At 42.0% G+C, this 13,409-nt stretch overlaps 1 protein-coding gene across 6 annotated transcripts in view; it reads right to left on the reverse strand.

The window, feature by feature from the left end:
- ADGRF5 (adhesion G protein-coupled receptor F5) overlaps window positions 1-13,409 on the reverse strand; it is a 78,076-nt gene that overhangs the window by 8,710 nt on the left and 55,957 nt on the right. For 5 of the 6 annotated variants that reach the window (XM_030555301.1, XM_030555299.1, XM_030555300.1 and 2 more), the window contains 6 exons: window positions 12,726-12,875; window positions 11,159-11,364; window positions 9,046-9,225; window positions 6,515-7,912; window positions 2,147-2,188; window positions 1,988-2,047 (listed from right to left, as the gene is read on the reverse strand). In XM_030555301.1, coding sequence (XP_030411161.1) covers window positions 1,988-2,047; window positions 2,147-2,188; window positions 6,515-7,912; window positions 9,046-9,225; window positions 11,159-11,364; window positions 12,726-12,875 — 2,036 coding nt within the window. The remainder of the gene's footprint in view (window positions 1-1,987; window positions 2,048-2,146; window positions 2,189-6,514; window positions 7,913-9,045; window positions 9,226-11,158; window positions 11,365-12,725; window positions 12,876-13,409) is intronic. The other variant, XM_030555297.1, reaches the window with a different exon arrangement.

Below are 13,409 nucleotides of genomic sequence, written 5' to 3' on the forward strand. Positions count from 1 at the left end.
CTTGAGCTCAATGAGAATTCCCATTAGCATGGCCAATAGCCCTATATCTGACATCTTTCTCAGCAGAGGAGATTACTACAAGCATTTCAGCAAGTCTGATTCCATCCACCAGAGGGCAGGTGGAACACAAACTATAAAACAATTGATATTTTACAGAGGGGCAGGGAGAAAATGAGTTTAGCTTGCTGAAGATGAAGGACATTTCCTTTATGGAAAAGTCCCATAGCATTCTATAGGACTGGAACCAACAGGGTTCTCCAGAGATAAAAAGGGGTTCAATAGAAACACCGTAAAAGCCTATAGAATTTAATGAGATCTCTGCAATAGATCGGTTTAAACTTTCTATAGCAGCGTCCTCATTCCCTATTAAATGTGATAGTGTTTTTATAAGCTTCGTCAGAATGAATGACTGTGGAAGAAAGGATGCAATTTAATAGATTTGAAACACAAGTCCATAAGGTGATCAAGGAAGATGAATGTGAATTAATTATTTTTAAGAAGGATGGTCACATAGGGCCTGATCTGCTTTGCTTACTCTCTCCTTATTGGCAAAACTCACATTGAAAGAGGCCAAAATCCTGAAGGCTGCAACTTCCACTGATGTTGCTGGGAGCTTGAGTTGGCCCAGTGGGGGCTTTTTCTGAATCAGGAGTGAGTAAGGAGTGTGCAATTTTAGTTAGGCTGCTCATTTCTGATTGGAATGGAGCACTGGATGAGTTTCCGATTGAACACTATTACCCATTCATATCAACAACCCAACCAGTGGCAGCAGATTAGCAAGTACCACATGAATGATGACCTGTTTTTTTAAAAAGCTGTATGGAAATGTTCCCAGCCTGACAGGAGGCAGACACGCTCTTTACAAAGAGTCTGTAGTGAAGGTGTGTTGGTGAAGTCCTCTGTCAACCCACAGAATAAGTACAGCACAGGCAGGCACAGTGCAAGCTCTCCTGAACTGTCTAGACAAAGCGCCTTAAACCTTTATGTGGAGGTATCAGCTCTGGGACTGCAAGTGTATTTCATCCTGGGATTCTAATGTGCCTGCGAGCAAGGGTGCTAATTCGTATCAACTGCAGCAGTGGCTTCATGACAGCTATAACTCATTCTTCTGTGCATAAACTCCATTGTCTCTTATAGGCCCGTATTTCTATGAATTTAACCATTTAAAAATGTCAGGGCCATAGGAATGGCCATACTGGATCAGACCTGTGGTCCATCTAGTCCAGTAACCAGATGCTACAGAGAGAGGTGGAGGAAACCCTGCAGTTGGAAATTATGGGATAAATCTGTCTCTGGATGTAGACAGGACATGTCTACATTGCATCTGGGAGCGACCCTCCCAGCCCAGGCACACAGACTCATGCTAGTGGGGCTCTCATAGCTGTGTAAGCCTCACAGCTTGGGCTGGAGCAAAGGCTCTCAAGCCTGGAGGGGAGGAGGTTGGAAGGAGTGGGCATGAGAGCCTGAGCTGCACTGTTAAAGCAACATCTACACGGCTATTTTTAGAGTGCTATTGTGAACCCTGCTAACACATGCCCTTCGAAGCTGTCATGCCCAGAAGCATGTGAATTTCTATCCCTTCCTGTTTGTAGTCAGTGGGCACTTCCCCCACAATCAGGCTCCCCATTTGTTTCTATGACCCTGTGTGTGTCAATAGTGGAGCTGGTTGAAATGTTTTGAATTTCAAAAAAAATCAACCAAATTTCAAAGTTTCAAAGAAATTTTGAATATAATTTTTAAAAGTAAAAATATTGATTCAATTTTCATAACACCACCTCCACCATTTTTGACCAACTATAGGTCAAAATATTTTGAATTTTGAAAAAAGGGGAGATTTAAAAAATATTCATTTCTCCCAACTCTTTTCTTTTTTGAGCAGTTCTAGTAAATAAGTATGAGTATAAAATATGTTTGACTAAATATACATCTGAGGCACCGCAGAGTATTAATAAAGTAACTACGAAATCCATTCTTAGAGAGGATTAACCTTTGTTTGCTGCGTACTCCATCTTCCAAGTGAATATTTGTTCAGCAAGGCTTCTACTACCTGTGGTTTGCAAACAAAGTAAATCAGTAAATCCATGCAGACAATTCAAATACTAAGCATATCTTTGTATCAGGTGTAAGACATTAGTTGAATTCTTACCTTCTTGTCCCTGAGAGTTCCAAACACCAGAATGAATAATCCCTATAAAAATATGATATTTAAATATATATAATATATTTAATTTGTCCACATTTAACCACACTAGAGCATTCCTCTCCCACCATTTGTCTGCCTTGACTATTTAAACTATAAGCTCTTCAGGGCAGGAACCATTTCTTGCTATATGTTTGTACAGAACCTAGCACAACGGGGTCCTGATCTTGTTTGAGGTCCTCTAGGCATTGCTGTAATATAGATAGTAATAATAATTCAGCTCACAGACGTGACGCAAACCAACAGACAAGAATTTCCAGGTTATGGATGTTATTGTGTCTTTAAATCATCCCATTGTTCCTGGGTACTGCATGAGAAGATGGTGACCAGTTAAATGCCCTGTTCTATAATGCATTAGTGCTTATTCAATGTTTCCACAATATTGACTGCCATTCTTCCCCAGGCTGTTACTGTGTGGTTAAAATGTTGCTATCAAAAAGTAATATGCAAAGTGACTAGGGATGTAAAATTTTGAAGATGAGGGGAAAACACATTTTTTTCTCTTTTTGTTTCACAAAAAAAATGAAATTTTGTGAAAAATTGAAATATCTGCAGTAGTTAGTTGCTTATCAAAACTAAACTCGATTAACTTCTTTAAGAACGAGAAATGTATTCTGCATAATTTAGTTAGCACATAAAAAGTACTGTTTGGTATATTTATGAAATAAAGAAGTATAAATTCTATTGTTTTGATTCAGATAATAAGGATAAATATGTCTAGCATTAAGGATGAGCTGCAGCTTTACTCTCAGGTATTTAGGTGCATTTTTTTGCCTAGAGAAACATTTTGTTCATTTAAAATACTTATTAGTTATTATTAGAAAGGCCAGAAGGGCAGCAGTAATATTATTTTAAACATTACTCTAAAAATTAATTCACTGAAATATTTCATATAACAGTTCCTTTTCAATTTTTCCCAAAATATGCAATTTTTCCATACAGGGCAAAAAAATGGGGAAGAAAACCCCCAATATTTTTTCCCAAAAGTTTCCTTTCCCCCCCCAAACCCGTACCTTAGTGACACAATAATTCTGATAGTTCTTTTCAATTTGAAAGGCATTTCACGCAGGGAATCTGAGTGGTTTACACATATGAACTATTTGTTAACAGAGCTGGGTAGAGAAAGTTAATTCCATTTTACGGATAATTTGATATTTCAGAATTTGTTGGGTGTTTTTCTCATTTGCAAAGAAACCAAAAATTTCAAAATTCTCAGTGAAAGGGAATATGGTCCTGCTCTAGAGCAGTCTGCGTGATGGGATGCCATGGAGCTATAGACCCTGAAAGCCCTGGGCAGAATGAAAAACAGAGAGAGGACTAGAACCCAGGAGTCCATACTCCCAGGTTACTTCATTAATGATTATCAGAGGGTAGCCGTGTTAGTCTGGATCTGTAAAAGCAGCAAAGAATCCTGTGGCACCTTATAGACTAACAGACGTTTTGGAGCATGAGCTTTCGTGGGTGAATACCCACTTCCTCAGATGCATGTAATGGAAATATCCAGGGGCAGGTATATTTATGTGTGCTAGCAAGCAAGCTAGAGATAACGAGGTCAGTTCAATCAGGGAAGATGAGGCCCTGTTCTAGCAGTTGAGGTGTGAAAACCAAGAGAGGAGAAACTGGTTCTGTAATTGGCAAGCCATTCACAGTCTTTGTTCAATCCTGAGCTGATGGTGTCAAATTTGCAGATGAACTGAAGCTCAGCAGTTTCTCTTTGAAGTCTGGTCCTGAAGTTTTTTTGCTGCAGGATGGCCACCTTAAGGTCTGCTATAGTGTGGCCAGGGAGGTTGAAGTGTTCTCCTACAGGTTTTTGTATATTGCCATTCCTAATGTCTGATTTGTGTCCATTTATCCTTTTCCAAAACGTCTGTTAGTCTATAAGGTGCCACAGGATTCTTTGCTGCTTTTATCAGTAAGAAACACAATCTGTTTATTGACAAAAAGTCCAGTGGCACCTTATAGACTAACAGACACCTTGGAGCATAAGCTTTCGTGAGTGAATACTCACTTCGTCGGATGCATGTAGTGGAAATTTCCAGAGGCAGGTATAAATATACAGGCAAGAATCAGTCTAGAGATAACAAGGTTAGTTCAATCAGGGAGGATGAGGCCCTCTTCTAGCAGTTGAGGTTTGAACACCAAGGGAGGAGAAACTGCTTTTGTAGTTGGCTAGCCATTCGCACTCTTTGTTTAATCCTGAGCTGATGGTGTCAAATTTGCAAATGAACTGAAGCTCAGCAGTTTCTCTTTGAAGTCTGGTCCTGAAGTTTTTTTGTGGACATATATTGGTCCAGGCTGAGGTTGATGGTGAGGTGGAAGCTGTTGAAATCGTGGTGGAATTCTTCCAGAGTCTCCTTCCCATAGGTCCAGATGATGAAGATGTCGTCAATGTAGCGTAGGTGGAGAAGGGGCATGAGTGGACAAGAGCTGAGGAAGCATTGTTCCAGGTCAGCCATAAAAATGTTGGCATATTGTGGGGCCAATGTTGGCATATTGTGGTGCCACTGATCTGGAGGTATATATTGTCACCAAATTTGAAATAATTGTGTGTGAGGATAAAGTCACAGAGCTCCGCTACCAGTTAGGGAGGATTTATTAAAGGGCATGCTCTATATCCTAGATAAGAGGAGAGGATAGAAGTTGATAAAATACAGGTAGAAATTGAAGAGAAACAGTCAAATGAAAAAGAGTCTCATTCAATTACATCATATGAAGGCCAACAACTAACTACTGATAAATTTTATAAGCACTTGTGTACTTATGCAAGAATTCTAAATACTAAGATGGGTGAACTTGAGTCTCTGGTATTAAATGAGGATATTGATATAACAGGCATCACAGAAACTTGGTGGAATGATGATAATCAATGGGACTTGGTAATACCAAGGTTGCTGAGTCGTGTGACTTTATCCTCACGCACAATTATTTCAAATTTGGTGACAATATATACCTCCAGACCAGTGGCAATCTACACGGGAGGTCCACTTCCTAGACACCACGGTACAAATAAGTGACGGTCCCGTTAACACCACCCTATACTGAAAACCTATCGACCGCTATGCCTACCTTCATGCCCCCAGCTTCCATCCTGGGCACACTACACAATCCATCGTCTGCAGCCAAGTGCTGAGGTACAAACACATTTGCTCCAACCCCTTAGACAGAGACCAACACCTACAAGGTCTTCACCAAGCATTCTCAAAACTACGATACCCGCACAAGGAAGTAAGGAAACAAATCAACAGAGCCAGAAGTGTAACCAGAAGCCTCCTGCTGCAAGATAATCTCAAGAAAGAAACCAACAGAACTCCACTGACCATCACCTACAGTCCTCAGCTAAAACCTCTCTAAAGCATCATCAGTGATTACAACCCATCCTGGACAATGATCCCTCTTTTTCACAGGCCTTGGGAGGCAGGCCAGTCCTCACCCACAGACAACCCACCAACCTTAAGCATATTCTCACCAGCAACCACACACTGCACCATAGTAATTCTAACTCAGGAACCAATCCATGCAACAAACCTCGATGCCAACTCTGCCCTCATATCTACACCAGCGACACCATCACAAGACCTAACCAGATCAGCCACAACATCACCGGTTCCTTCACCTGCACAACCACCAATGTAATATACGCCATCATGTGCCAGCAATGCCTCTCTACTATGTACGTTGGCCAAACAGGACAGTCCCTACATAAAAGGATAAACGGACACAAGTCAGATATTAGGAATGGCAATATATAAAAAACCTAGAGGAGAACACTTCAGTCTCCCTGGACACACAATAGCTGATTTAAAGGTAACCATCCTGCAGCAAAAAAACTTCAGGACCAGACTTCAAAGAGAAACTGCTGAGCTTCAGTTCATCTGCAAATTTGACACCATCAGCTCAGGATTAAACAAAGACTGTGAATGGCTAGCCAAACTACAAAAGCAGTTTCTCCTCCCTTGGTATTCACACTTCAACTGCTAGAAGAGGGCCTCATCCTCCCTGATTGAATTAACCTTGTTATCTCTAGACTGATTCTTGCCTGCATATTTATACCTGCCTCTGGAAATTTCCACTACATGCATCTGACGAAGTGAGTATTCACTCACGGAAGCTTATGCTCCAATATGTCTGTTAGTCTATAAGGTGCCACCGGACTCTTTGTTGCTTTTTACAGCTCCAGACTAACACGGCTACCCCTCTGATATAATCTATTTACTGTAATTTCACGGGCCTGAGCATCTTAGTCCCTCCAGTCTTCTTCTATGAGTCTGTGTTAAGTGGTCATGAAAAATAAAGCAGTGCATACATGATACTTACTTGGAAAGCATTGAGGAGAGTAAATAGTATATGGAATACTATTGGGCTGCCATTGCTAAGGGTTGCGACTCCAAATCCCCAGGTAAGGCCAAATAGCGGCGTCAGAGTGGCAACATTTTTGATGGCTTGAATCAAGGAGCTCCTCTCCTGCTTGCTTGGCTTCTCCCCAATGGCAGGCCTTAGTATTTTGACTAGGATTACAACAGCAATGATTGAATTCACAGCCACAATGATCAGCGCGGGTATAATGAAGGCAAGGAGAGCTTTGCTTTTCTCCCAGTTGAGCCAGCAGGCATTTTCCCTCATGTAAGTGTTATGAGGCTGAGTGACAGCTATGGTGATGACTGATATAATAAGAGGGCACCCATATCCCAAAGAGAATGCTATAGCTTTCTGGATGGTCTTGCTAGTGTCATGTAAAATGAAGACAAGGCGATAGAAGATCATGAGGCCCAGGGCAAGCATCCAGAAAAAGAGACTGAGGTAGAACAAGTGGATGAAAAAGGTGGCAGCTATGCAGACATTCCCATTCACTAGCTCCTTTTTGTCTTGTATGAAGGCAGTGACAATGAACCAGCTGTCTGCAAGCAGAAGAGACACAGCTATGTTCAATATACAGATGTGACGCATGTAGGAGGTTCTGTTTTTGGTCACATATTTCCATACCAGGGATTCAATTAATATGCAGATCATCAAGCTCACTATGGAAATGCTCAGGCCAATGTAGGTAATGTAATCTAGTGACTGCAGTTTGGCTCCAGAAGGGGAGGACCCCCGGTCGAATGACATCAGAATTGAGAACGAAGTCAAGTGATTGCAGGTGCAAATGACATTGTCTCCTTCATCCTTCGGGTGACAACCAGTGTCATCCCATCCTCCTACAGCAGCAGAGTGAGAGAAGTTCCAGAAGACACACTGGGGCTCTTTCAGGGAAGAATTGCTTTTGGCAAATGTCAGAGAGATCTCTAAGACCTGAGGGCCCATGCTGTTTGTTGTTGTCATCATCACCAAGCCATTCACATCCTTAACTGTCTCATTGGGGTTGGGCAGAATATATCTGAGGGTTGAGAAAGCCACAGTGATGATGGTCAACTTTTCTGTCAAGTTCTTAATGTTATTTCTAGTAATTAGCACATTGCCGCTGAGGTTTGCTGAATTGGAGAAAGTAAAGCTCTTATTATAGTCCCACGTGCTATTTTCTGTGATAACTATACCTTGCAGCTGAACGTTGGTGTTGGTGATCGAAGGAATGGGATTATTAGTTGGCCGGAGGGACCGGGAAAATTTCTCCACTGAATCCAGTAACCGAGAACTGTCCCCTGTTTGCTGATTGTTCAGATCTTTCCAGGCAAGTATTGTGGAATTGTTGACAATAGTGTTCACTGTAGAGAGGAAATTCTGTAATAAAGACAAACATCTGGTATTAATGAAGTTCTTTACGATCATTGCTACTATCAACAATAACATCTGAAATTTATCTTTTTAGCCTGGCCTCTCTCCTTTTGCCCAGTCTCAAACAACCCCTCAGACCTTTCCCCCTGGATGTCCCATCTCAAGTCTGGGTCACTGAAAGCAGAGGTGCTCATCTTTCCTTCTAATACTGCTACACTTTTGCCTGGCTCCAATCCTGGCTCCCAGGTTTGCATCCTCTGTGTTATCTCTGACTCCAGTCTCCCTTCTGCTCAAACATCCAGTCCACTTAGCTGGTGTAAATCAGCAAGTCTCATGCTGAAACTTGCCATTTCTTCCAGCTAGATATATTACTAAAAATCAGCCCTGTCCTCTCTAATTCCTTTTCCTGTCCATTCCTTGTTCATCTCTTGCAATATACCTGTTTTTATTGCCAATTCGTTTCCCTTACCTCATCATAACAACCCCTCCACATTTATCCTCCTCCTTTTTCCCGTACCTGCTTCTAACCCATCATTCCTCAACACACACCTCTGCCATTCACACACACTCTTCACCTCAGCTGCCTCCCCCCATTTCCATCATCTTGGTTTCATTAATCCTCCAGATAACTCATAACCCTTCTATAAACACCATAATTTATTAAAGAAATAATCTCCCAAGTCCTTCCTTTATAAACCTAGGGGAACCATCTTGATTTGAGTAACTGTATGACCATATCACCGTAACCTCTGTACTCCTCCTTTTCTCCTTTATCCCTACCGTTTATCAGACTCACTTGTGTATCATGTCTAAAATGAGGACCAGACGCTTTGTGTTAGAGACTGTCTTCTATGTTCTGTAAAGTTATTAGCACACTTCTAGATGCTGTACAGATAATAATCGTCCTCTCTCTATTGCTCCAAACATGTCACCCTTTTGTGAATCCTTTCATATAAAAGCAAAGCTCCTGGTCTTCACCTTCAAGGCCTTCCATCTGTATCTTTGTTCTTACTTCCTCTTACCTTATCACTCCCTCAACTCCTCCCTAGTCCACGTACTAACCAATCAGGGAGTATATTCCCATCTGCTGCAAAGGCCAAAGAGCCATCCAGCTTCTATAAGGCTTAACTGTAACTTACTTCCATTGTGCGTGGCTTTGCATCTGTTGGGATATTTGAAACCAAATCCAGAATGGTAATTACTGCCACCAGGTTTGCAGGTGAAGTGTTTATTTCTCGTTGTTCCTTTAGTGTAGTATTATGAAGAATCTCAAGATATGTGGGTAGCTGTTCTTCTGCCTGTGGATCATACACCAAAGACTAGAATGGAAATTAAACATGATGTTACATATATGCAATGCACCTGGGGCTTGATCTTCAGTCAAGATACACAAAGAATACATAGGGAAAGATGTGTAACTCCCACATCGGTCTAGTTGGACAGAGGAACAGGGTGATGGCAGGTGATTTTTAGAAGGGAAGACAAAGGATGCAGCAGCAGGACTGTTTGTATCCAATGGACAGTGCAGATCAGAAATGGGGTTATGACAAAAGCAAAAATGGGAGTGGTCCTACCAATCACTCAGCCAGACTCCATGCTGTGGGAATTATTCCAAGCCAGCGACTAGCTGACAGCAAGGGATGGCTTATGCTCTGGAGCAGGGGTAGGCAACCTATGGCACAGGTGCCGACGGCGGTACACGAACTGATTTTCAGCGGCACTCACATTGCCTGGGTCCTGGCCACTGGTCAGGGGGCTCTGCATTTTAATTTAATTTTAAATGAAACTTCTTAAACATTTTAAAAACCTTATTTACTTTACATACAACAATAGTTTAGTTGGATATTATAGACTTATAGAAAGAGACCTTCTAAAAACGTTAAAATGTATGACTGGCACATGAAACCTTAAATCAGAGTGAATAAATGAAGACTCAGCACACCACTGCTGAAAGGTTGCCGACCCCTGCTCTGAAGCTACCTTTAAAGAGCAGTCATATGTGTGGGGTGTGTCTGCAGATAGAGGACCACTGTTAATGAGCAGTATAAAGGCCAGGGTAGGACAGAGTGATGGTCACCATCCAGCCACTGCAGTATGAACAGAGGGCAGGAACATGCTCCTGGGAGTTGCAAGCCAGCAATGCTCACTGATGGATAGGCAGCACTACAGTAGAACCAGAGGCAAGAAGCAAGTGTTGTGTTAGTGTTGGACAGCTCTGGAGAGAGTCCTGTCTATTTGACTTTGTCATAATTTCTCCTTACTTCCTGTGAAGGCTCTGTGTTGTGGTGAACCTCCCTCTGGCAGTGGAGTGCCATGAATGCTCCATTCAGAGCTAGTCATGGTATGTGTACTATATACACTCACCTATGGCAGATAAAAGTCCTACTACTTCTAACAGCTAAGAATTATTCACCTTTAAGACAAGTGGTATAAGTCTGTACTTATGGTCCCCAGGTTGGTTAGGTGTGGTATAGCACACACATTGCGATGATGAGTATGGGATAAAGCCTTGATTCAGGACAGAACTTAAACACATGCTTACCTTTAAAGATGTGCTTAAGTCTCATTGACTCCAATGGGGCTTAAGTATGTGCTTAAAAGTATGCATGTGCTTAAGTGCTGTTCTGAGTGGGGAATGCTTTCCGGAACCAGGGCCTATATGCCTAGTCAGAATGACCTGAACAGTAATGTCTGCACAGTAGGTAAGTATCATGCAGACTAAGCTGATGCTTCTCCACCTTCTCAGGTTGGTAACCCTTTATTCCGAATCAAATATTTGCACTACCCCCTTATATTTACTATGGAAACAAGCACAAAATGTGCATCTACAATAACAGCGCTCAGCCTCTATAATTTATTTGTGCGTGTGTGTGTGTTTCGAAAGGTTAACAGAGAATAGTGGACCCTGCAGGCTAAGGGTGTGTGGAGCGTGGGGGGGCAAGATTTTCTTTGCTTTAGATTGTAATAGAATTTTCAATGCCTCACAACCCTGTTCCTTCGGTTGGCTTGATAAGCACTGCACCAGGATATTCTAAATTACTCTGCCGCACTCATAGCTCCCCGTAGCCCATGGAACAAAGGGTTTATTACCTAGCTTTAAAAGCACTTGTAATTGAACAGTTGCATTTTTTCCAGTATTGAATGTCTTTTTAAATGGTTAAAGCATTTTGAGCAATAGAAACAATTTGAAAGCACTGTCTATTCTTTATTTAAAACTACTGAAAAAACATGAAAGGAACACAAAGTTGTTACCTCAGCACGATCGAGCAGCGTGTTTATTTGGTCAGATATGCAGCTGTTTCTAGCAACCTCCCAGTTGGTGTTGTTACACACATAGATTACAGTCCCTCTAACCGTGGTGCTCATGCCATTCACACCTTGAGAGGCTGGGCATGGTTTTGTTATCTGTGCTCCTTGCTGTCCCACACCAATGCTGCCTGAGCACGTAACTTTATTTCCTGTATTAAGAAAAAGAAATAAATGGATGACAGGGAATAGAATTCTCTAATTTCTCTGTATTTTCCTTATTACAGATAACTTTCCTTCTGTCTGTCTGTCTATCTATCCACACACACATAGTTCCCTGGCACTCCTCACTGTAGCATTGTATCTGCATGCCTCACAAGCATTACTGAATGAAACCTTGCAGTGCTTTGGAGACAGAAAAGTCCTCTTATCTCCAGGATGGAAAACTCAGCACTGAGTCATTTACCCAAGGTAATTTACAAGAATCCTGTGGCAAAAATGAGAATAGAGCCAAGATCTTCATCCTAGACCTAGGACCTTAACCACAAGAACATCCTTCTTCCTAAAACAATCACAAAATTTTCAAAGCACAGTACAAGCAAGGACAAACTTATTAGCAGACATGGGCTCAGGTTTGAAATATTTGTGGCCACAGCTGACCTATCCCAAATTAAGAGGTGTTTCGATACAGCATTTTGGTTTGGGCTGATCCTTAATTATAACCCTCCCTTGGATATAAGTTTTGGGAGGCTGTTTGCCTGCAAAACCGCCCAAAGATTTGCTGTTGTATAGGATAAAAATTAATCACAGGGATGGGCGAATCTCTCCAACCCTTTTTCTGAAGCCTGAACAGATGTTTTTCTGAGGTTCAGCAAGGTTTGGTTTAGGACCCCATCCACTCATGTTATTAATTTATTTTATTTTCATTTTCATGTACCTCAGCATATATTGGTTCCAAGTGGGAGCAGAAGCAGAAGAATAAAATTCAACATTTCTCATAGATTTCGAGGCCAGAAGTGACAATTGTGATCATCTAGTCTGGTCTCCTGTAGAACTCTGGCCACAGAACGTTCCCAAAATAATTCCTGGAGTATATCTTTTAGAAAAAACATCCCACTTTGATCTAAAAATTGTCTGTGATGGAGCATCCACCATGACCCTTGGTCAGTTCTTCCAGTGGTTAATTACTCTCATTGTTTAAAAATGTACACCTTATTTCCAGTCTGAATTTGTCTAGCTGTACCTTCCAACCATTGGGTCATGTTATACTTTTCTCTGCGAGATTGAAGAGTTCATTATTAAATATTTGTTCCCCATGTAGGTTCTGATAGACTGTAATTAAGTCATGCCTTAGCCTTCTCTTTGTTAAAATTTCAGCAAAATTGACTTTTCTAATGACAACCATATTTTCTACCAAAACCATTTAGATAGAAAATTACCAACCAGATCTAACCACAGCACATGCTGCTGCATTTAAGCAGCCTCATTGATACAGTACATGTCCTTTGATTTGGCAAATACATTAGGGTTGTACATTCAATTGCTGTATATAATTACCAAGATTTCTTCTTACCTAGTATAATACTTAGATTCATAAGTGAACTTATGACCTTATCCTGAATGCGGTTAACAAAGGTACAATATGCCACGACATTTGACTTTGAGCTGCACCTTTCTGTGTAATTGCACGTGTAGCACACTAGGTTTCCTTGTGTGTTTTTCACTGCAAAGAAAGATTTTAGGTGTGTTAACGTAATCATGGGTGGCAGGTATCGAAGACCAGTGGAGGCTAAGCCTCCCCTAACCCAGGTCGTGCCGCCCCCCTTCCACGCTCCACCCCGAGACCCCGCCTTCATTCCCCACTCTTCTCTGATGCTGGTGGGGACTCAGCTCCAGCTGGAGGACTGGAGCTCGGGGATCGGGCTGGTGGCTAAGGGCTGCGGTGACCAGGGCCAGCCCAGGGGTTGGACCAGCTGGGGTTCCTCCGGCTGTCCCTGGCATGCGGGGCTTTGGGCAGAAAGGGCAGGGCCTGGAGACTAGCCTCCCTGAATGGGGGCGGGTTCACCCACCGCCCGTGAATGTGATAGTTTGGTTCTGTAGCCAGAGTAGAACAGGAAGTGCTTGTGAAAACCTCCTTTCTCAGCCTCTTAAAGAACAGCTCTCTCAGCTCCTCTAGGGACAGTCTCCTACTGTTCACGTGTATGATCTTCTGCTGCTTATGCTCATTCCTTGCTACCTTCTTAGGTTGTCTCTTCTG

The sequence above is a fragment of the Gopherus evgoodei genome, chromosome 3 (genome assembly GCF_007399415.2).
Source record: "Gopherus evgoodei ecotype Sinaloan lineage chromosome 3, rGopEvg1_v1.p, whole genome shotgun sequence".
Lineage (NCBI taxonomy): Eukaryota > Metazoa > Chordata > Testudines > Testudinidae > Gopherus > Gopherus evgoodei.